Here is a 25,875-nt window from a genome sequence, read left to right on the forward strand (position 1 = left end):
TTACACTGATACAGCGACATTATAGCCAGCCACGTCATGTTTACAAAATACTGTATTACTCTGGGTTCTTGAACATAAATGGCAGATAGATAACTGTAAGCCTCTGACACTCCAGAGAATACGATGTTCTTTTTTTTTTGTTCTTTTCCTGAATCACAGTTTGTGTTTTTTTATATATTTTATATAAATATACAAATAATAATAAATATTTTTATAATTCCCCTTTTTCTTATTTTTGCAGGAAGGTTTGACACATGCTAGAGAAGATATGACAAGCTGTTTGTCATAGAATGAATACATTTAAATGGATGTAAGAGGTCTAAACAACAAAGCTTTCCAGAAGCCCCCAGGTATCTTCTAAGCAATCAAGGCAAACACTTCCAATATGATGTGAGATAGAAAGTACTGCATGTTGGAGTTTATTCCAAAGAGATATTTAGACCTATAACAACGGTAAAGATAACTCAGGCCAACATTTTGGCACACTGGTGCCGCTGATTTTCACACACTACTGATCACACACTACTGATGTTGCCCAGCTCAAGACAAAGCTCGTACAAGCAAAAGAGACTAAAACATCTACTCTTGTATAAAAAAGGAAAAATTGAGCAAGTTCAAGTTTATTTACAGGAAATTAAACTCTAGCAAGAAAAGAGCTAGAAGGATGAAAAATTTGCCTTTTTTCAAACTAAGTTGTCTAAAGTTCAGAAATGATCTAGTAATTTAAGAGTAAAACCTGATGACAAAAGTCGAGTTTATAACATCTTTATTTTTAAAGCGGCACAACAGTAGGGACAGAGTGAAGAAATGCACACAAAGACAAGGGAACATCTGTGACAATTCAGTCTAGCAAACATTCACAAAATCTTTGACAGAAGAAAGGCAACATAGAGCAATAGTATGAGAGAAGCAATATTTTACAGTAGTGGCAAGTCCAAGTGGAATACATGTTACTCATAATTCAAGATGAATTGCCATGTACCAGTTACGTATGTCAGTCAAACATCAAATATTTACTTCATCATAAAATTGATGTAAGCAGAATCACATTCCATTAGAGCCTTCGACATTTTCATAAGCGTTTACACAACTTCTATACAGAAAATTAAGTAGAGGAACATAGACTCTGCATCACTCAGGAATCTGATTAAGCTGCATTTATGGCACAGAACAATTTTGCAACAACATTAGACCATTGCCAGGACAACTTGCACAGAGTTAACATGTAGAGCTGGGCAGGAAACATTTCAGGAAAATAGGGAGTAGGAAAAGCGAAGAGAAAGAGAAACGCATGCCAAAATAGCAGTGACTTGGCGTTGCGGGCACTGCCATTCCTTCCATTTCACAAGAAGAAATGCTTGTTCTTCTGTGGGTTCTTCTCTCAAAGGAGCTGTTCCACTTTGTGAAAACATTCAAGTACATTAATTGGAGCAAGGACTTAAATCTAACTGTCTCAAAGTTAATGAAGGGCTTTATTTGCTAGGCCATATTCAGCATCTATGTGGTCCTTTCACTATTTCAACAAGATGAAACAGCTTCAAGAGAATATATTGAGGGAAACAGAGAATGTGCTCCAGAATAACCTCTAACTTCTGGTTCAGGGCATTCACTTGTTAGATCTAAGATCTTTGTTCAAGCCTCTGGTTTAAATAATGAAGAACAAAGGCCCTGCACTTGAGTTCCTCACACTCCAAAAAAAAAAATGCTGACCCCAGAATATTTGTTATTTTCAGTGTATCTCTGGTTTTGACTGGAAATTCCATCCTGGAGCTGAAGAATCTTCCCAATAGAAGGTTAGTGGATATCAGTCTGTTCCTTTGAAAAGTTTTGGTTTCGATAATTTGGCATTGTAAGCAAAAAAATACTTAGTCCAAAAATTCCCAACCAGCTCTTTTAACATATGCTATTATTTCAGTTCAGAATTAAAATAACATTACAAGTTTCTTTGCAGTGACCACGTAATAAAAGGTAATATATTGCCGAATGACATATAAAGCAAAACAAGGTTCCAGTTGGCTTATGTTATACTCAAGATAGAAAGATTCAGGTATGAAGGACAACAAAATACGTAGAAGGGTTCAACAGCAGGAGTAAATACCTTCTTTAGCCACATAAGTCACAACATAAGTACCACCTTTTTACATAAATGACCGGATTCCTCAGCTAAATTCCACAAAATGGATGTACGTGGAGCTACTGAAGGACAGGAAGCAGACTCTAGTGAATCAGAGCAGGTGACAAGGGTTCTGGAGTAAACATCATCTTCTATTACTGACATGGGTATATAACCTGAACACAAGCTGAAATACCAGTTGTTTCCCTTCCCCATGTCCTCCACCCTCTTTCTTTTTTAAGCAGATAATTCACAGGTTGTTCATGTGAAAACACATTAAGTCAACACACCACCGAAAACAGTTCTTTAGATAGCATGATTTTATCGCACTTTCAGAGAGCAGTGTTTCAGATAGTGGTACGAAGCACAGTGGAACCATGCGAATGCATACAGTCCATTCCTCCCATTAATCCTTTGAAGCTCCATTTGCTTATTTTTATGCAGTGTGCTTTATCGTGATTGAACAAAGTAGAAGATTAAGAGCATTTTAGAGCTGAACAGCTCTCAGAGCAACAAAATTAAGATGTTTCCCTTTAAGTCCTGTAAAGCTATGCATATGCTGTCATTCTATTAGCATAATCATAGTTAACTGTTCTATGTTACATAATGGAGGCATGTGATGCTTTTAATCTTTTAAAATCAATATATACCATTAAGACGTTGCTTAGTCCATTTTCCCATAGAACGTACTCATTTCCTTCTGTGGTGTGTAAGCAAAAAGAGCAGCAGTCCCCATTGTAGGGTGAATATTGTATTCTTCATTAATAGAGTCCTATTTTATATATAGAAACATGCATTTTGATATTTTTTCCATTTTTCTGACAATTCATGCTTCTGGAATCCACAGATGAAGCTATGGCCTTGCTATTCTTACTATATGCACACAAGCACTTTGTATTATCTTTAACCAAAGATTAATAGTGGGAAAAAATCAGGAAAGACTGGACAGAAGTATATAATCTTTAATGCGTTCAGTGTGATGGTGTAGTGAAGTATTTCTTGTTGCTCAAAAGGGAACAGCAAACATGCAATGCTATCTCAGTATAGTCAGAGAAAGCAACTAAGCACGTACAGACAATTGCAAATATTGAAAAAAAAATGGTTTTTTTTCCCCTCCTGTTAAAAACCCCTTTTTTTCCTGCCATTCTCTACACATCTGTGTAAATAACAACTCACCAGGTGTCAAAGGTGGTTTGTCTCTTTGAGTGGTTTGCCACCGTGCTGCTGTCTGCTGGTAACACAGAGGCTCTGTTTGACACATTGTTTTCTATGTACGTACTCTCTGGACGCGGAGATGGAACTGAACAGAGAAACAGCAAACAATGTATATTCAGCTCTGCCAAAAATGGCATCTTTCAGTTGTCTGCCTCCTCCCTGCCTCTTTTACAGAAACAAAACAGTGAAGACACAGTTGTATTTTATGTATGACTGAAAAAAAAGCACACTTTTACATTTTGGAAAGCTGTTGCTTTGTGATAATTGCAAGGTAATACTAGCTGTAAAATGAGACTATCATCAGAACTTGGGTAAGTTGTTACTAGATTTGAGGACACTTCTATCGGTAGGGAACCACAAGTGTGATCGATATTTAAAAACAGGAAATAGAAGAGAAGGTTGGAATACTGTTATTAAAGACAAAATACTACAGTTTACACTTTGTCTTCACTTAGACCTTAAAAAAATATAGTACCCAACCTGAAAAAAATTACCTTGGATTTTAATATAACTGAAAGTAAGAGACTCATCACTAAAAATGAAAGGATCAAAATCAGATAGTATATATTTTTGAAACAGACATCCTGTGGTTTTGTAAATAGGTTATACCTACCTAGAACATAAATTTATTAGAATTGTGAACATCACCAGAAATACCTGCACTGGATTAAAAATTGACCAGACACTATTTGCGGCATTACTGCAGCATCACACTATACTATTTATCAAAATTGAACCTGTAAGTTTTTGTTCAAGCTTTAGTACAAAAGTACATGCTAATAACCTTTGTATTAAGTCGGTACTTAAGAATTGCACAAATATGAATTTACTTTTTTCATAGTAACTTTTTCTTTCAATAGTTTTTGCATATATAATTATCTATGTATTATTTAAACATAGATTCATTTTCCAATGCAATAATTAAGTCTGTGAGCTAAAATATATTTGTTTCATAGATTAAATAATTAAAGAGGAAGAAACCTCTAGTTTATAGTAAGGAATTGAATGCAACTCCAGACCTACAGTTTCCTTGGCACATCACTTATGGAAAGTCATTCTTCCTTGGAACTTCTGTTTCACTATGTATAAAAAAGAAGGATAATCCATGTCTGATTTTATGAGTGTTTTAGGATTAATAAAATCAATTCAGGATTGAGGATTCTTGAGGATTCTTAAGGATTCTCTGTTGCATGTGCTACAAAACCTTACAGTCAAAAGCATTGCTCAAACCAGTACAAGCTTCACTATTGTTCATAGGTTTTAACATTGCAATGGGACACTTGCAAGGACTGGCAGATTTTAACATGTCTAAATCAGGTCATCAGCCAACTGATCAACTTGAAGAGGATCAGAGGGAGATTTGTGACTCTACTTGAGCTTTTAGGTGACTCATAATCGAATTTTAGCTGATAGGGACTTCTTAAGGTTCAGGGGAGCCCCACAAGCCTCCTAACACTTGCAGGACAGTAATTAGCTCTTATCATAATTGTCTTTTTTGAAAGATTACCCAGGTTTAGCCATGCGGCAGCTGCTCAGAAATCACCACCTTTTGTGTACCATAATAGAATCTATCTGCGTGTATATATACACACACACACGTGCACATATACATACATATATATATGCACATACACAGTCCTGCATTATTATTTATTCTGAACTGGGACTATATGAGTGTGCTTTTGCTTGTAGGAAACCCTGATCTTTAGTAGGTCTGAACAAAAGAAATTACTATAGGTTTTGAGCAATGAAAAACTTAGCATTACAGTTCTATGCACCACAGTATTTGAAATTGATCAGTAAGTATGTCAATGTGCTACAAGTACAAAGGTGTTTAGATACAATGTTAATAAGAATTTAAAATATGAATTAAAAAACATTAGTGAACTGTTTACTCTGGTAATATCAATTTATTTTGTTCAATGCCCTCTGATAAATTATCTTCTGCTTTACAAGGTACTGCACTGCATATACTTTTCAATCAAAGTGGGTTATTATTTGCAAATAGATAACTACTAATTTATATTCCATGTTAAAATTCTTGTTTAGTTTTCTAAGATCCACCATAAAATTACCTCTGTAAAAGCTGCCAACTCTTCTCGGAACAGGATCATTATACAGAATTCTATTTTCCTTAGTAGATGCTCCATCTTCTGTGTGTGGATCATGATATGCTCCACCCTAGACAAAAGAACAATCAACTATTTAAAATGAAAGACTATAAACTGATCTGCAGTTTTTAACCAACATACATAAGCAAGAAACCCCGAACTTAACTACACACAATTTTCCTTTCATGTTATTAAAAACTGCCAATATCAAATCACAGGCTATGTAATCAATAATTATTTGGTTGTGCTGCTTGCTTGCTTTTTCCAAAACGGCATTAACAAAATTTTGCCTCTTAGTCGTAATTTTAGGACTTGAGTGTGATTCAGACCCTCAGATTTTTGCCATGAAATGCAGTTGTAACATTACTAGAGGCCTTGTGAAATTAACTTCTGATGGAATTTGGTCACTCTGCTACTGGCAAATTTTAAAAAGCAAACAGGAAATGTATAGAATTTGTGATAATTATAACACCGAAGCACTATCTCTTATCAGCTGTTACACAGTAGTACCTGGAGGTATCAAGAGTCACAAAATCTACTGTATACAAAATAAGAGGTAGTCCCTGAACAAAGAAATCTACAAGCTAAATAGTTAAGTCAGAGAGGATACCAAAAAGAATATAATTACCTGTAATTTACTCTGTTTTCCTGAATACAGTACTTCCTGGAAGGTACTTCAAGCAAAAGCTGAAGTACGCCCTTAGGCGTGTAATTTGCCACCAAATATGACCTAACTCCACTTTTACATGAAACAGATGCTGCAATTTTTCCCACAGTGCAGACTGGCCAGGTAAAATTCAACGCTGTCTACAAGACCCAACAGGAAACTGTACTGAATTCCCTATAGGAATTTAAATCTAGAATGTCCAAGAAGGACAAAGGTTAAAAAAACAAAATCACAAAACATCCAACAAGAATTAAAAATTGGGATTTCAATTCACTATACGAATGATTTGCAAAATCTATTTTGCCTTTTATTAGTGAGGATCTGGCCTCAATGTCACAGATAAAACAACCTTGAAACTGTGCCAAGATGAGAAATGGAGCTAAAACAATGCTTTAAATGACAGTTTGATTCTTTTAAAATTTACAAGAGGCTGAAGTACTTGTTAAATTATTACTTGTGTAAGACACCTCTTCTTTGTCAGCAGTTAAGTTACAAATATGAGACAGTAATAGCAACTCATACTTGATTTTCATCTGCTTGCCCCCTTTTGTGTATGTTTCATTTAAAATAAAAAAGAAACCTTAAAATGAAAGTGTTGTACTAAGACTTGAAAAGCCCCAAAATGAACACTGAATGCAAGTCTTTTTTTTTTTTTTTTAAGTAAGATCTAAAGCCCGGCAAACAAAGTATGTTTTTCTTTAAAAAGACTTGGTAGAGCTAAAGAGAAAATCAATGAGAAACTAGAAACATGGAAGTGAGGAAACTTCATAAAATATGAGCAGAGAGAGAACCAGCAGAACTGAATGTAAAAAAAAATAGGAAAAAATAAAGAATCCTTGAGAACACTTATGTTATTCCTGATTTTTTTTAGTTCAGTAATCCTGAGGAAAGTCACATTCTCTTATTTTTAATGCAGAATGTAGCCAAAAAAAAAAAAAAAAAAAAAAAGGATAGGAAGGAGCCAAGGAATGACTTCTTTGTGAAAATGCCTTTACGAGGCATAAGAAGATTGACAATTTAATTCTGATTTGTTACTGAAACTAGTATAAACAAACAAAACTGCTTTGTGAATTTACAGACTTGCCATCCATTTCAGAAGAGTATTTTTCCTTTCAGACTTCTGGCGGTTGAAATACAGATTTAAAAGTATTAAGTGAAGGCTTAAGTTTAAAAACACTGACCATAAAAAATAAAGGCAAGTTCTTTACAAATTATTAGGCATTCCAAAGCAAACCAAAATCAACAAAAACATAAGCATTAAGACACACATCAATTTTTCTAATTAAAATAAAATTTGTCAACCAATTGTCAAAAGACAAAGAATGATCTAATAAAACCAATCTGCCTCTGCATAAAATGAAATAAAATTAAAATTACTTATCAAACTAATATCTGCTATATAATGTAGAAGATGATCCTAATGCTCTGAAGAATACAAGGTAGCATGAGCTTTTATTATCAAAACCTCAAATGTTGGTGTTATTGCCCTTCTACAGTAACATCCTGAAGAATAAGTAACATTTAACTTGACTGAAATAAGAGAGAGAAAAATGACTACACAAAGATAAAAACAAACAACTGGTTTTGAAATGGAGCTGCTGTAATCCTTTCAAAGTAGCGCTTTTTTTTTTTTAAATTATATTGCATTTCTCCTATTTTGATGAGATCTTTTCTCATGTGTGAATACACATAATCCTGAATGGAGAAGATGTGGTAAGTCCAAAATCCCGTACTTTTTTTCCCCACTAAACTAAAGAGGCAACCACTACCTGAAAACTCTTTTTTATGGTACTTGTAGGCCACTATCAATTCAGCTATGCATATTTCTTATATAAACTAAGTAGGCAGAGTCTTTTAGTTCCTCACACTAAAGCACAAATTTTAGACCTTAAATAATAGTTGCAGCTCTTTGACTTCCTTCAAATTGTCAACAAATCCAAACTAGATGTTCTCTCCTTAGAAGTCACTTTATCAGAGATGTACATATAGAGGAACAAACACTAATTTTTGTACTTCTCTCTGCACCATTTTGCTCCAGTTTAGATCAATGGTATAGCAATTTAAAGATTTTGGCACAAATGCAGTCATCTTTACACATCTGATGTGTAAAACATCAGATAATTCAGAAGTGTTTTGTATGGAATGTAAATCAACACCAGAACTAGCCCTTCCTCTACTCATTAAATAATGCTCACAGTAAAACACACCAAGGTACCTAGCGACAGCAGTCACTGTAAGGGGTCAATTTACCAGCAGCTTCTCCAACATAAAATCTCTAGACTACCCCAGTTATTTATCATACTAATCAAGAGAAATATTGCAAGTTTTGATACTCCCCTAGTAGATTCTGGCATTTCAGCAATAATGTCCTGCTATAAGCAAGTGAAAAAGCTCACTTCAAAAAATAACATTAGCATTCATAACAGAAAGCCATGCAAGAAAAGCTAAATAAAAACACAAATGAGAAGGCCGATTAAGCAAAACAATACGATAAAAATGACATCAGACAATGTAACCAAAAGCTAGGAACTACTAATGAGATTTTAACTTCAGAGACAATTCCTCCTGTTCTTGCATTTCAGTACTTTAAGAGAATGGTATTCATAGTCCATTAAAAAAAAAAAAAAATCTTTTAAATAGCCTCTCATTTTGCACTTGAAATATTTAGCCAGTCTGAAAAAACACCCAACATCTCTTGCCTTGCAACAAGACAAATAAATAAATAATTATGCAAACAAACAAACAAACAAACAGAAGAGGGAAGGCAGGACACTGTCCCCACATGAAACAGAGGAAGGTAAGCCTTCCATAATAGGAATTATTTTGAACTAACCCTATTAGTATCTTCCGTACAGTCTTCTCGTGACGAGCCAACAGATCTTGTGAGTGACTTATGCTGCACCTGTGGAGATAACAGTTGCAGGCTGTTTGCTCTGGCTGCCATCCCTTGCCCTATGCTTAAGCCACCCTCTGAGCCCTTTGACCTCACTCTGTCCCGGCTCACATACATAGAGTGTCTATGAGGGCGCTGCTGTGAAGAAAAAGGACTGGTATAACCTAGACCATAGGAAAAAGATTCATGTGGAGCAGAGAGAGAGTGGGAATGGCTTCCATCCATGTGATCTGGCAGTTTTAACTCCTCCATTGTTTTGGAGTGTCTTGTTGATGGTCTTCGGGTATCCAGGGTACCCTCGCTGCGGTTATTCCTCCCAGACGGACTGAGCAAAGTTCTGTTATCACTGTGTCGGGGAGCAGTCGGACTGGTAGGAGAGTTCAAGTCCATACAGCTGGATGGAAAATACCTACTGCTGTTTGGTTCTGCAGCTTGGGCCCTGGCTTCAGAAAGGTTGCCGACGGATTTCGAGTCTGTCAGAACCCCATGGCTCTTTGACTTTGTCCGATACGAAGGACTCTTAGAAGACTGTGGGATAGTATCAATATAGCTGTGGCGACTGTGCTTATCGCCGGGTTGCAGTGTCCCAGTTTTGCTCTGAGAAGTTTCCATAAATGAGTGCCGGTTCTGCTGAGATCTGGTGTTCGACTTCAGGTACTTTGTGCCTGGACCATCAGAACTTTTTGGTTCCACATTAAAATCAAATTCGGTTTTTGCCTTTGTTTCCTTTGGGCTGAGAAGATGTGGCATGTTATTATTGGCTAGATCCTTGTTGCCAGATCCAGGTGTGTTGGTTGATTTTTTTGTATGCATTGGACTATGTGCAGCTCCAGGAAGGTTTCCATTCAAGAAGCTTTCATTTGCTGGAAGACCCTCTTCTCTCGGCCCGCCAACCCCTAGTGTCTGTATATCCTTGCTGTTTGATCTGTGGTGTGACTGCAAAGCGGAACTTTTGCTGGCTTGATTTCTACATTAAAATGCATAAAGAAGCATTAATATACCAGATTACATATTCACGTATTAATAATTTCAACAAAAGTACAGTCATTTCAGAAGGGAATTGCTATTTAAAACCACAAAATTTAACTGCAGTAACATCAAATACTGCCAACAAGGCATCAGAAGTTCCACTAAAATAACAGATTAGTTACAGTTAGTACATTGTTGTTTCTTTCTGGTTATATCCTGATGGACAAACTCAGCTTTGGTTAATGGATTTTGCTGACAAAAAAAAAAAGATATAAAATCCAATCATACAAATTCCAACATATATTTACACATTTATGCATGTGTGTGACTAATACATGTGCACATCAATAATGTAAGCACTACATTATGAAAATCAGCTGTATATCCATCGAAAAAAATCTTAATACACCTGGCATATCAAAGTGAAGGTAGAAAAATAAAGTATGTCAGCACTATCAAAAAAACCTGATACAATCAATGTTCCAGACCATCTAACGTATGTCTGATTTGGAGGGGGAATGGGGGGGAAGGAAAGGGAGGGGAAGGGAGAAAAGAGGATATTGTGCTGGTAAAGGCATCCAGACGGAGTGAGCCCGAGCTCAGTGCAGCAGAGCAAGCCCTGTAACACCATGCCCAAAATGAGGTCTACCATAGGAACCTCAGCTTTTGTGGAACTTGGCACTATCCCAGCTCTTAGCACACTAACTCATCCCCAAAGCTGCACCCGAAACGCTCTGCAACCAGAATGACTTGCTGCAGAGCTACTTGGTGACGTCTTTAACCTCTACTCTACTTTCTAGCTCTCCTGGTTTTGGGATTATGGGACTGAGATCTGAGTTGGTTCTGCAAACGCTCAGCCTGAATTTATTTGAGCAGGATTTATTAACTCAGGTTTTCTGGCATAAAACCAGTTCTGCTTCTGTACTTACGCTGGCATTGCCAACTAGCCATGACTGAGCAGTGCTGCAGCTGCACTTGTTAGCCTTGACAGACCTAAGCGGCTATGAACAGTTGACTTATTTCTATATCAAATCTATGATAATGTAACTCTGATAAATTACTGAGGCTTAAAGTGAGAGCTCACTCTACAGATGAGCTTGTACCTTTGTTGATCTTGTTGGTAATTATAATTGGATAATGCTAGCCATTTTTATACTTAGGATTTTTGTATTACCCACTTTCAGTGATCTAATTATGTACTCTATTACAGTTTCTAGAAAATTAGCAATTTTAATGCCAGTTTAAAATATTTTTTAGTGAAAAAGAAGTATTTTTTTTTTAAATGTAGAGCTACAAGGAACCTAGTAATTTTAAATCAAGCAGATAGGCAAGCCTCTGTATTAGACAAGAAGTTTCCCATGGATCTAGCTTTTCCTTTCTGCTGCCACATCTCTATTGGTAAAACTTCCATCCTAAATATCTATAAGAGCAGCTACAACTTTTTGGTGTCTATCTCTGAAAAAGTATAGATTGTAAATGTCATTGTTTGAAACCTTAAAATAAGGAGTAATTTTTTGACTCTCACAGGAAGAACTAAAGACAGACATGGCTAGGATTAAAAGCCAGTATCATTCTGCATACTTCAGGAAAGCTTTTGTCAGAGGAATACCATGAGGCTGTTTGTACTGAAGTATTTTATCCACTAGTAAACCTGGTTCGTTGATGTATTAAAATCAAGTGGCTTCTCTCAAGCTATGTGGGTCCAGCAAGGGAGCAAATACACCCTGCTTTAAGTTCAAGTAGACTACACTTGATTCATAACTGCAACTGCAGACAAAATTCTGTTCATCCCCAATTTGGAGCATGACCAATGAACACAACTGTAGCTGCTAAAAATCTGGGTGAATTTTGAATTTTCAAATATCAAAACCTTGGACAGATTTGCACATGTACAGTAATGGTAGCATTCCAAAGAAAAGAGCATTCCTTTGTCATGTCAGGCATTCTCCAAGCCACAAAATTCCTACTGTTGTTCAAGAAAAAGACTAACTTTTTTTTAAGATGGGTAAGCCAACTTATTTTTCCTTTGTCATATGCAGAAATGGCTTGAACATTGTCTTTGGTTTTCTTTTTCAAGAAGCATTCAGCCTGATGCAGAAAGTTAGCAAAAATTTCAGTTTGAATAGCTATAATACAGTAAAACTGTGTCTAATTCCTTTATTCAGTGAGGCAACATGGACCAGTGCATATGTCTCCATGCGCCTCAACTCTCAAATGGCTACTTTTCTCGTAGATGATGTTGTATGTAAGCATGATAGCAACTGACTCATTGGCAGAGCAAATGTCAGTGATGATGGTGACATGGCTACGTTTACCTGTTAGATAATGTGTTGCTGTCTACGTGATAAGGTTTTCTCTTAGCTGACCGTGAAGGTGAGCTTCCACAGCGATCCAAGAGTCTTTGGGTTTGAAACGAAGGATGGTTCAAACACTGTTCTGTCAAATATCTGTCTGCTGGATCTAACTTCAGTAAGTTCTTTGGAAAACAAATCCCAAAGTTTAAATGTTAGTATCTGTATTTGTATCAGCAAAAAATATAACAAAATAAAGAACATTATTGGAATAGTTTCTGTGATTAGATGCAACTGCTAGAATAATTTCATGTTGCATTAAACTACATATGATACAAAATAAACACAAAACCTGTGTGCTGCTTAAAAGATGGAAGGCCTCAGCCCTGCTTATTATGAAACATATATAGTGCTATATGTACATAATAATATATATACACATACATACATAGTTATAAATGTGTGCTTAAAATATGCTTAGAAAAAATATCTAAAATTTTAAAAATATGTTTTATGTATACAACTATATTTTTCAGGATATACCTTACAGCAATGTTGTTTAGAATGAAAAAGATTAAATTTACCAGTAGTAAAATGCTACAATGAAACAGGCTTTACAAACAAACATAACAAGTGTATGGGAACATTCTTACACAAACAAAACCAGTGTTTTAAAGTCAGTATTTTTTAAAATACACAAATATAAGAGTTCTGGTTTTTACTTCTAGGGTTCAAGTCCACCCATATTTTTAAAGAATCATCTAAACAGTTTATAATGCATTCAGAATAATATTTGCCTTATAATTCTGTTAGATCTGCTGTGATTCTAAACAAAGACACTTTCTGACATGTAGGAAATATTTAATCACAAAATTGAAAATGAATAGGTTAGGTATTTTGATAAGTTTGAAAGGTTTCTTGCAAGAACAGGGCAATACAAAACTTATCTTGGAATATTTGAACATGCACGACTGTCAGCAAGGATAAAAGTTTGAATGGCTATTAAGCAAAAAGAATAGCTATTTTTTAAGGGTTATATAGGTTGAATACAGAACAACTCTGTGTGTATATATGCATGTGTATAATGCATATATGTGCATTAACATGGCATTCAGCCACTTGACCACAAACTGGTTTTCCTTTACAGGATCCCTGCACTTCAAAATGGAAAATTCTCAACAAACAAAGCAAGGGGCAAACCACATTCCTATGTAGTTTGGTCATACAGCACGCAGTATTTTCCTTTTGCAAGTGACAAACTGGGTACTGAATGATTAATTTTTTTCTTTCCCCCTTTCTTCTGGTGCTCATCACTACAGTGGCTCAAATGACCCAAACACACACAAGAAGGCCACACGTTATTTCCACGTTCTTCCTCAGAAGAGAGGATGTTCAGAGACTTCTCTCAAGTGCCCGTACACTGACTTGCAGAGTCTGGACCACAAGCAAGGAGAACTGATTTTTAAAGAAAATTTCTTGCCAGTTCAGGAACAAAGCATCTTATTGTACAGAAGACCACAAAATTTTGCATAAAGTCGGGTTGGCTCAACAGGGAGTTTCTTAATGAACAAAAACGCAAAATGGGAGAGTATAAGAACTAGAATCAAGGACAGGATACAAAGGAGGACTATAAAAGCACTGGGTTAGCACAAAGGATAGGCCACTTTGGAAGGCCAAAGTCCAGCTGGAGCTAAGACAAATGAAGAACATCAAGGGTGAAAAGAAGGGGTTCTACAAGTATTCTAGTAGTAAATGGAAGGTCAGAGAAAATACACGTCTGCTGCTGAATGAGGGAAGACAACTGAACGACAGATGATATGAAAAAGACTGAAATACTCTGTCTTTTTTGCCCAAGTCGTCACATGCAAAACAAACTTCTAACTCCCAAATGCATGCTTGCAAAACAGCATGGTTTCGGCAGGAGAGGGGAGAGGAGCAACAAAGCAATGAGGCCAAAGAGATGCCTCTTCATTAATAGAAGTTAGTCATTCAGTCTTCATTTAGTCCAGAAACGCTCTCTAAAAAGAGATATATCAAGAACTCATTTCTTTAGCTGACGTAAGTTGCAGTATGGGTTATTCAGTAATCTAGTAACCAGACCTCAGGTCCCTGAGAATGCAGATAATGAGGAACACACCAAGTGTGGACACGTGCCACACTGTCCAGCATGTGGAGGAGAGACAGGCATACAGCAAAGTATGTGCAGCATTCGTAGCATGCAACTTAACCACAAGTCTCTTCTGTTCTCTTCTTGTAGTCTTCTGCTCATTCTTTAAGAATGTTCCAACTCCTGAATTAAGTCATGTAGGTCAAACACAAAATACCTCCTCTACAGAATCCCTGACCTTTCTCACTTTGTAGGGAGAAATATGGACAGAAAAGTTGAAAACAATTATTTGAAATGGAACAGAATTATTTGGAAACCTGTGCTTCCCTAAAGTTCAAGTGCTTCATTTCACAACTTTGTAACTTTTAAATCACACCAAAAGAACCCAAGAGACACTGAGATAGAACATAAAAATTAGGATAAAATTAAAATAAACCCCACCCCAGCACGTGTAGCAATGGTCTCAAGAATGATCTTGAAATTTCTGTTCTGCAATGTATGTTACTACAGCTTGAGCTACAGCTAACTATGATGCCAGAAAAAAAGTTTATGTTTATTAGAAAAGAATGTATAATACCAAACGCAAGCAATTATATGCACAGAGGTACCCAATTTTGTGGACTCCGTGAAACCAAGATAAAAGCTATGCTGACTCTCTTCATAAGGCAGGGAGATTAAATGAAAGTGATTTGAACTGGTTGTGTTAAAGAGTAGAGCAAATTTGGTGGATTTCTGCTGGCTACATCAATACTGCTAAAAGCATGTAAACACCCAAGTATACCCCAAAGCAGATGACCTCTGGTTTCCAAGACAACTGGCGTAGATGGGCTTGAGACCACACAATTGATTTAGAGTCGATTAGCCATATCCATGCTTCATATTTTCCCAGATCACCTTTAATTCTTAGGTGGTACTCCTGTGATTCTAAACAATTTTTGACACTATGACTTTTTTTTTCAGCTTACTGTGGATGAAATCATGGGAGGGTTGTACTGCAGCTTACCAAGGTGATGTTTTTATAGCACAGTGATAAGGACAACAATATGTATTGCATAGCCAGAAATATGGCAAAAATGCACAGCACAATGCTTTACAGTGTTTGGCCATTTTGAGGGGAGCCAGCTTCTCCTGATCCCCTGTAAGAAACTATCTCAGGACCATATGCTAGTTTGGCCATAGGTAACTAGCTAACTTGTTCTGAAACAGGACTGCAGGGTAAGCTAACATACACACTGTGTAGAGGTGAGTGATACCAAGCAGATTAAGTGCTCAGGTAAAAAAAAAAAAAAAAAAAATTAATGTGCGTCAACTTTGTCTTTGACAATTGTCCACATCCTCATGCTTATCCAACAACAAATGAACAACAACTCAGGTTAGCCTACTACTCTATGGGTTTATCTAAATTTATTACAGGTTGAGAGCTCATACTACAGCATTACTAAGGTAACTTGTGCATCTGAATGTTTGTCAGTGTGAATGCATATTGCTGCAAATGACAGTGATTCTTTCCTTGGGACTATGTATTGTTTATCAAGTCAGTAAAATTTGAACAGTCTCCTGTCATTTGCAAGGGATATTTTCCTGATTTCTAAGAAATATCAAGTTTTGCCACAAAACAATGGTAGTATCAAAATATCTCAAAAGGAAGTTCACATGTACTTTTAAGATGTGTTATATTAGGAAAGAAAGATAAAAAGTCACTTACATCTTTCCCTACATATTACAGACCGCAAATAAAATATATTTTCCTACCTTCATAAGATCAAGCAGTACACCACTTAAAATTCCCAAGTATCTTCTCTCTAAAGACTGTGGATGATTGACAGCTGGAAACTGTAAAAATAATACAGCATAAATATACTGAGAATGTAAACAAGGTATACATGAATACAATGTTTCAAAAAATAGAAACTGCACAGTAAATAAAAGCATGTAATTAATGGGAATCATATGCACTAAAAAAGTTAGTGGTTTATGAAACATTACAAAACATTATAATGAAACAAATAACTGTTGATGTATGATAGGCATCTAGTCAACCAAAAAAGTATTGATTAGTAGGACAGTCAAGGAACCTCTCTCAAATGAGAAACAACGAACTTAGTTTTATAAATGTGTCTGTGGCATTGTGACTGACAAGAGGTGGGAGGTTTAAAATAGATTCAGAAATAACATAAGTAATATGTATTTTTAAAAAGGATTAAAAATAGCTTTGAGAGAATTTGAGAGTGCAAATACAGTACTAATTAAATATCAAAGATTAACAGACAATTCCAAAATGTTTTTAGTGAAAAACATCAAAACCCCGAAGGTTTAAGGTTCAGGGCTACTCCTGTGGTCATGCTGCAGGAGGAATTGGCAACACCATGGAAAGTAGAGCACGCTGCTGGAGGGCATCTTTTGTCAGCTAGAGTCTGGACAAAATCCGATGAAGGCAGTATTTGAAACTAGCCCTATCTGGAAGGAAGAACAGGACAGGCAGGGATGATTTGAAGAAAGAAAAAATAAAGCACAGAATTGTCTTCTTTTTTAGCTTGCTTTGTAAACAAGGCAAGATCAAACAAAATGAAGACAGAATCTTTCCTTTTTATCAAATGAAAAAAAAGTTGTTCAATATTTCATTGCTATAATGTAACGTCAAGTATAATGAGTTGAAAAAAACCCAGGCAACAGAGATCCTTTTCCAGACTGCAGCACACGTTGAACTGACAGCATAGATAAGCTCATTTCATTAAGGTAAATTCAAATTTAAAAACTAAATATATATGCCAGTGTTTTCAGAATTAGAAATTAAGGCTGGACTTCCAACAGAGGCACAAAAAGCCCTCATGGATCCAATTTATACAGATTTTAGAGAAAATTACACATTTGAATACCAGAGAAGCCTCTGGAAAAAAACAAAACAAAACAACAATTGGCCAGCCTATTGGCATTAATCAGTTTATCCAAAACTACACAACTGAGATCCAGACACTTTGTTAGCAGTTCCCAGAGTTGTGGAATTTGCCTAATACTATGCAAGTGTTTAAATTGCAGCCTGGCTTCATTCCATCCACATCCTATGTATTTTCTAAAAAGTCCTCTTAAGCTAACACATGAAAGCAAGAATACTGACAAATAGGAAGCATGCATTGCTCTCGTCTACTGGTACATAAAAGCCATCACTCTGTGTCCCAGTGGGCTCAAATCCTACATAAAATATACCCACACAAAATACTGAGTTACAGTTAAAAATCACTGAAAATACAAGAAAACAATAAAAGTCAAGTCAGTGATTAAGATAGACAATAGCAACAAAAGAACCAGCAAACATGAAGATAAACGAACATTTTATGTGGACGTTTGGTACAGTATAAAAACATATGAGAATTATAAGTTTGGTCTAAAAAGTCAATGAGCAGGAAGTTTTCCTTTACTTTCACTTGTGCATTTTTCAGCTCTCACCTCTAGGGATTGTTGCAGTTAGGTGCATATATTTACATGTTCACCTTTCTCAGATTAAATACTAGCTTCAAACCTATGCTTTAAAGAGCAAACCAATACAAACACCCATTTCCAACAATGCATTTTATTAGGAAGCAAAATGCATTGCATGTGTTCTGTATGTGCATAAGCGTTAGACCACTATGAATTGCTGCCCATTGTTTGTACTGGCATTTCTTTTCATAAATTACGTTAAGTGAGCTTTGAAGGACAATGAAAGAACATTAGTTTGAATGTGTTTGCTCCTAAATAGTCTCTGTATTTTTCTTTTTACTTTGCTTTCTTTTGAAGTGGTTTACTAATGATTGAGAATTTTTTTAAGTCCAAGTCTGCTATGCTGATCTTAGATTGAAACTTAGGTGAACCAAGGCTTCCATGCTTCCTCCACTTTTTACATGAAACAAATGGCAAAACATTCTTGTCTTCATGTAGAATGACCATCATAAAGAAGATTTTACATCTGGAATGATCAGGGAAAGATGAAAATGTGCTGGAGCCAAAAAAAAAAGCTTTAATATGAGATGACTACTCACTGGGATTGTTCAGATTCTCCAGCTTACTTATAACTTATTTGTAAAACAGTATTTACAGCCCTACATTACCACTCACATTTTCCATAAAGGCATGAGCATATTTGCACTTTCTGGTCCCATGTTATTTTATTTCTTTGAGCCTTCAACATACTGTGGATGTTTTCTTCCTCAAAAGGACTGAAAAGAGATCACCAAATACTCCCTAAACCTCAGGAGTGAGGAAAACTCTGTTTGTGTGTGTGTATTTATATAGAGGAAATGAGCAGGAACAAAAGACAGAAGGTATGCAAATGTGCATCTGTGTGCATGTGGTGCTGGAGCGTTCGTATGGGAATTTTTTTAATCCTATGCTACAATACCGTAACTCACAGTTAGGGTAATGCAGAAATTCACAAATCCTAAACATATGGATAAACAATTCCACATCGTGGGCTAATTTCTATCTTGTGAACACCCTGTGCCAAATCCAGCTTGTCAATAATATTTTGCATGATGACAGCATACCTTCTATCTGCTATACAAGAGAAAATCTTCCACTATTAAGCACTATGCTACATTCAGAAAAAATGTACTTTTAAGGTTGTCTTATAGTATGGAATAAATTTTTCCCATGAACTAACTAAAGAATATCACATTCCAAAACATAGTATTCTTCATGTTTAAGCCATTATTCAGACTTTACTTCTGTATTCAAACACAACTCTCTATTAGAAGGCATATGTCACTGTCGTCATCATTAGTATCCTGACTTTACAGATGGGGTTAAGGCAGCAGCAACATGCCTGAGGGCAAGTAATAAACCATTGATCCAGGATGAGAACAGAGACTCATAACTCTCAGCCCTGTGCTAATCACATTAGGTTCATCCTGTCTTCTTGAGTTACTGTATTTTAAAGCTACAAAACAAAGATACTTCATTCTCATCCTAAGACATTACAGAGCATTTATCCAAATAAGATTACACTGCACAACTAGAACTGCTGTAAATAATGTTGAAGAGGCGGTAATTTATTTTGCTTACAACTTTTAAATCATTGCTTTCCTGATAAAGGGTATAAATTTTTTTAAATAGAAAATCCCATTCAGCCCACTGTTCTAATCAGCATCAAATACACACAGGACCTTGCAAGAAATGCTTGTCTAATTGTTTTTTTTAAACCCTCCACTGATGAAGGGTCTACAAACTTCAAGAAAAACTCTGCGGAATTAGCTATTCTTGTAGCTAAAATAATTACCCCAGCACCTTAAGCCAGCTTTCTTTTCTGATCATCATCAGCTAAACCAAATTTATAGAAAACTTTAACTTGTTTTAAGACAACTACGTCCCTCCTCTTCCCCATTCTCATTCTCTATGTTTTTTCTTTTACAGAGTAAAACTCAAATATTGAGTCTTTAGCACAGATCAGGTCTCCTAAAACCTTCATATGTCGCTTCCTAGGATTTTACAGTAATGATTTCAGACCATTTATCAAGGTCATGAATTCATCTTTCTAAGCAATGTTCATTAATAAAAAATGACAACCAAAACTGAATTAAAAGGAAACATGAATACAGTCACTGACCAGGTACTGTTAAAGACAACAGAGCTATTACTTATATATTGCTTCTGGGATTTTGCCATATTACGCGTCCCATATTAAGCTTTGCCATATTAAGCTTGAGCAGCTTCTCCACACTAGTGAGTCTCTGTCATTACAAGGCACTGGCAAACCCTTGAAAGGGGAACAATGCGGTCAGTAGGAAGAGGTTTTTTACTCATGTGGCTTACATCAACTACCCACGAATGTAAGGCAAAAGGCAAAAAGCTCTTCTGCCATGATGGTGGCGTCTATGGCACTGATTTTTCCAACAAAGTAGTCTGAAGACAGCAGAAATGAATTTTCCACACCCCGAACTGACAGCGTTATGCCACTGAACTTCGCAGTGCAAACCTGGCAGGGTAATGCTAAGCTGGGTATAAATGCTAACTTGCATGCCAAAAAAGTCAAAGAAATGAAAGAAAATCTTTAATCAACTTTTAACACTACATATTTATAAAACTCAATACTGGTGTAATCTGAACTTTACTTTGAATTATGAATACCTTATAATCCAAATATCCCATACTTACACAGAAAAACATGCAACAGGTAACACACAATGTAAATGAAAATAACCTTCACAGCAACAATGACAATAGTGTAAATACTGTGTGAGTAAATTAAAAAAAGAAAAGAACAAAGCTTTCTCTTACCCGCAAGCCATGGAAGCGTGGGTTGCTATAGAAGAGCTTCATCTGCTCGGCTGGCAGTGGGCCTAGCACCTTCTGAATAGTAAAGAGCTGGTCAATCTCGCTCTCGCCAGGGAACAAGGGCTGCCCATCACTCAGCTCTCCCAGGATACAGCCTACAGACCACATATCCACAGCCTTTCCATAAGGGGCTCTGTAAAGTGAATATACAATGTTTTTTACCCACTGACACTGTCATCTTTCTCATATGAGTCAATTTATCGGCTGTATTTCCTATGGCCCACTTCCTCACAACACAGAAAAATAAACTTTGATATTAAAGAAACTACCTCAAATACCAAGCCCTCTGTTTCTGCCCTGGATTGCCTGATGTATCGCTGCTTGAAAAGGCAGTAGTGGAATTCTTAAGTACCCCCAGGGATCTGGTTACCTTTGTGAAAAAATCTTACATACAACAGTAGTCTTTTTGACTGCGAAGCAGTTACCATTCCAAGTTAAACTAGCACTAACTTCCCTTCTCTCCAGGGGCTAATGACTGTGCTCTATTTCTGCACTACATTTCTTTTTCCATTGTGCTTAATAGGGGGATAGGCATACTGGGTCTGGCCACTGGGAGAACAGAAGTGATAAGAAATCTGTTTCAGCATTCATACAGTGAAATTTTAATTAGAGAAAAAACAGAATACCCCTGAAAACTATCCCTTAAAAAACACAGGTGAGAAAGCAATGAAAGCATCATAAAGTAAGTAATTCCTGGTTTTGGGGAGAAGTTCTGATGGGTGGTCTCTGTGTACGCAAGCAACATTGTGTGGTAGGGAGGATGGCGCCTGGTATTTTAAACTGCTAAAGACAAAAGAAGCTAGGTCAGCAATTAAGAGGTATAGGGAATTAATCAGAAACAAAACTAAGTGGTGTGAGTGTTACACCAACAAAGGCTATATGAGCTTTTCTTGAGACTACATACAAGGGTATTTAATGGAAGAAGCAGCAATATGGATTCCCTAGTCAGGAGAGACTACAGGCTTGAAGACAGTTTGCAAGAGAATGGAAGTTTGTATGAAATAGTGCTAGACTATTGCAACATTCAATCTAAAGGCAAGAACATTTAAGAAACACAGAATCCTTTTGGATAATTTCTGATTTTCACTCTAAGGTTCTGTTCCTCAGCAAGCTTGTTTAGCTGCCTATCTCAATTGTGCAATAGCTAACTCATTACATACTTTTGCCTTTTCACTGTTCCTACAACAGACCAAAGCAACTCTTCTTCTGTATGCCTAAGTTCTTGCCTGTTGAATTTTTAAAAAAATTTTGTAAACATCCAACTTACTGCAAGAATCTCTTTTGGATGTTTAGGTTTTGAGCACAACGACCGGAGAATTCTTCTCATGTCAAAGAAAAAGCATATAAAAAGAATAAAGACTGGAACAAAGACTGAACTGAAAACATATTTCACTGAGTCTCTTCTTTTTGAAATTCGTAATCCAATGATGCAACCTCTGTTCAAGAGATTTTTAAGTTACAGCTGGCTTGCCTATTTCTGGAATAAGACAGCACCATGAGTTGCAGGTAACAAATCCTATCCTAAATCTGCTCCCTTCTCTCCTTCCTTATGCTGCTGATTAAAGATATTTGTGGAGAGAACACCCTCAAACTAATGTAAACTAAACAAAGAAAAAATCTGTCTTTTCCCCATTGATTACTCATGATTAGTTACTTAACTTCATGGGACGGCACTTGGCCAGAGGACCCTGTAACACTTGTGATGATTTAGTTAGGTGAAGGTGAGAAAGTGTTTCTAGCTGTACAATAGCCTGAATGAAACTACAGGCCCACTGAGATGCCTAGTGCAGGAGCCTATGGTAGCTAGGAAAGCTGAAGTAGGACATCCAAATTTCAAGAACTTTCAGAATCTGCCACGAGACACTGCAGTCCTTTCACAAAGAATCATCACAAAATCAAAGTTTGCCCCACTGGAATAGACTGCTGACAAGGAACCACCAGTGGAAAAGCATGGCATGCCAAAAATCCTGAAGTACTACTACTACAATGGCTCTGTGGGTTCATAATTCCCTTACTAATTTCGCATAGTGACTACTCGTGGATTTGCTGAGAGACTCGATATTTGTTCTTTCTGTGATGTTGCTAGGCCAACGCACCCGTTAGGTCAGGTCTGAGTGCCAAGGAAGGGCTAGTTTTTCTCTATGCCGCAAAAGGCAACACATGCGAGAACAGACTCCAAAGCCACGGTTCTGTGCTTAAGATATTCTGTGCCTCTACTTGAAAACTGAGGGTCTGTAAGCAAAACAGTTTGTGAGAGTGCAACTAAAAAACCTACATTTTTATCACAACAGAAAAACAAGTGCATATTTAATTTGCAACCACTTTAATAGGCAGGTTTCTCCACTGAAATGTGAAATGGGGAAAAGGTTGCTGTGGGCTGGGGCCTTGGAGAACAAGCTAGGGTTACAACTGAGGAATGGGCTAAAACACCTTTGAGGCTGGGACCATTTCCTTTCCTTGCTCACAAGAATAAAGGAAGCTGAATCACAGTTTAAGAAGTTTCCACTATTTAGTCTGTAGTCAAAGAGAATGAAATCAGAAAATGCCCATTTCTTAAGGCAGTGGCAGAGTAAACTGCAACTGTTTATTTGAAAAGGCGTGCTCAAGACTCCCATATTGCTGATTGTCAGGATCAGTCTTGTCAGATCACAACAGACAAAGAATCCAAGAGTGATGTGACTGGATAAATGAAATAACTCCTATAAGACAGAAACCACAAATGAGAAGTATTATAGTCTATTCCTACACAAATTAGATTCTCCAAACCATGTTTCTTTCTAGTAATTTGGTATGCCCTAAAATCTACTGGCTTTTAGCAATATTTTGTCATCAAAGGGTACAAAATACTGCACTAACAGTTACCTGAGGCTTTTCAAAGTGAGTAGGCTTTGGATGTTCTGTGAATAATTAGACAGTGATTTCTTTCCTCTCCTGACATTTAAGTCTTGAACTGTATCGCAAAACAGAAACCTCTATGGGACACATTTTAAAAATTGAAAAAGTAAAACTGTATTTGGTAAAATGTATGTATTTAATAATCCTGGGAAGACTTTTGAATAGTAGATGCTTATAAAGATTTGATAAATGCAGGAGAAGGAGCAATGGGTAAGATGAGTGTTTAGGAAATAGAAGAGGATTGCCAAGAAACAGACATTACTTTGTGCCAGAAAAACTTGGCATTAAAAACATACACCAGCAAAGTTGAAGTCATATGCATTAAATATACATACCCCCTCCCTTCCTCTACAAGCTAATCAAATAAATTTAGTCCATTACAAACAGACGTGTTTCCTGCTAATTTTCCTTTGGTAATGAAACAGTTTTGAAAACTGCAGTTCTGATTAATACCATGTCTGTCAAGCTTTTCATGTCTTTCCTCTGAAATCCTCATTACTAGTATAGGCAAAGAGTAAAACGTTGTGTATCTAAAAAGACCACAACTGATGCTTTCTTTCCAAGTCTTTTTTTATACTTACATATACACATACACACACACACCTTGCTGGAAGCTTAATAATATGTTTTCTCCAAAATATGAAAAACTGAGCTTTGAGGTTTTTCATGTCAACTTTGACACACTATTCTGCACATAACAACGCGATTGCTTACCAATCTGATTAAGATTTGCACAGCTCTGGGAATACTGAGATGACTTTATTGACAGAATAATTATTACCTAATGCTTTACCTATTCAAGAAATGTCTAGTTCACTGTTAATCAAAGCTTTCAACAAAGACTTGCTTCTCAGCAGCATGAAACATTTTGCCTAGAGAATCTTAAGAGTGACCAGTACTTTTTTGATTCATCCGGTGGCTACCAATTCCTTGTTTCTAGAATATGTATATGTAAATACATATATCCTATACATACAGGAATGTATTCTATAAGAGTGTTCATGTAGTTTAGCATAATGCACTGTTAAACTTGATAGTAATGGGAAGATCACATATAATAGATCTCCATTTATTTTTGTCTCTCCCTTTGCCCTTTTGGGTTCTATGAATTTGTTCATATAGTATCTGAAAATGTGCTTAACCTTGTGAGGTAGTAAAACACTCATTTAAGAGATTAATAAAAGAGTAAAACTAAATTGTCTGGCTGAGGCTGCTCATGTAACTACTGCTTTCACAGGCAATGCAACACTAGCTTCCTCAAGTGCTTTACTGAAATGATTCACACAGCCTCCAACAAATTCTTCCTGACTAGTAAAAAGTTAGCACCATCTTTCTGAGTCACTTCAGCAGTGCTGATAAAGGGTAACTGGGAATGAAAACCAAATCATAATTTTTACCCAAAGGATGGAGAGAGCCTGGAGTGTAGCGTGGTGAAGGCTGCACTGCCTTTGCTATGCACTACAAGGCTGATGGCACATTTCAGGCTACAGGACTACCATGAAAACCTTCTGAAGGAAAGGGGAGGGGGCAGGAATCTGAAGTACATCTGTTATAATTCAGCTTCATATTTTAATCAGCTAAACACTGCTCAGCTCAAGACAGGTCAACATGCCAATGATTCATGCTGACTTACAGGAAAGGAAAAAAATTAATTAAAATCTGGAAGCGTCTTGTAATCTTCCCTCTACATCAGCAACTGGTCTCCATGGGTAAATCTTACACAGGGTGCTTGAAAAAATGTAAAGAATCAGTCAAGACTTGTCATGGCAGTTCTACAAACTGTACTTACCCAAGCAAGAGTTCAGGTGAGCGGTACCATCTGGTAGCCACATATTCTGTATAGTTAGCATTGCTTCCTTCAGAGAGATTACGAGCAAAGCCTGTCAAGGAAATAGTGTGAAAGTTTATATGCTATTTTAAATACAATGTGCATATCACCACTAATTTTGTCACTAAGAGCTCAGGCCTATTTAAATAGAAGCAACATGTTTACAACCCCTAGTGCAGAATGATGTCTCCAACAACTGCTTGTCTACTGAAATGCAAGCTTTTATTGATACAACAGTGAAAGTCAGCATGTTCGTTTTAATGACTACTTTACTTGTCTACTCTCCTCAGAAGTCTATGGGGTTCTGCTATTACTTTTGGTGCTTTGTCATAATCAAAACAGACTGATAAAAGTTACCTGTCAGCATGCCATGCAAGCTTTGAACTATGGCCACTAAATTTCACTGAGATGCTGTTTGCAGAAGAAAATTCATAACACGAGAAACATAAACACATGCATGGGGAGCAGACTCTTCCAGTC

At 36.6% G+C, this 25,875-nt stretch overlaps 1 protein-coding gene across 2 annotated transcripts in view; it reads right to left on the bottom strand.

The window, feature by feature from the left end:
• CDKL5 (cyclin dependent kinase like 5) overlaps positions 1-25,875 on the bottom strand; it is a gene marked incomplete at both ends in the record, with an annotated part of 89,637 nt that overhangs the window by 12,305 nt on the left and 51,457 nt on the right. For both annotated transcript variants that reach the window (XM_082007436.1, XM_082007437.1), the window contains 7 exons: positions 3,290-3,413; positions 5,404-5,509; positions 8,940-9,966; positions 12,284-12,444; positions 16,119-16,199; positions 20,616-20,805; positions 25,357-25,447. In XM_082007436.1, the coding sequence (XP_081863562.1) occupies positions 3,290-3,413; positions 5,404-5,509; positions 8,940-9,966; positions 12,284-12,444; positions 16,119-16,199; positions 20,616-20,805; positions 25,357-25,447 (1,780 nt within the window). The remainder of the gene's footprint in view (positions 1-3,289; positions 3,414-5,403; positions 5,510-8,939; positions 9,967-12,283; positions 12,445-16,118; positions 16,200-20,615; positions 20,806-25,356; positions 25,448-25,875) is intronic.

This window comes from Phaethon aethereus, assembly GCF_964289735.1.
Source record: "Phaethon aethereus genome assembly, chromosome: 1".
NCBI lineage: Eukaryota > Metazoa > Chordata > Aves > Phaethontiformes > Phaethontidae > Phaethon > Phaethon aethereus.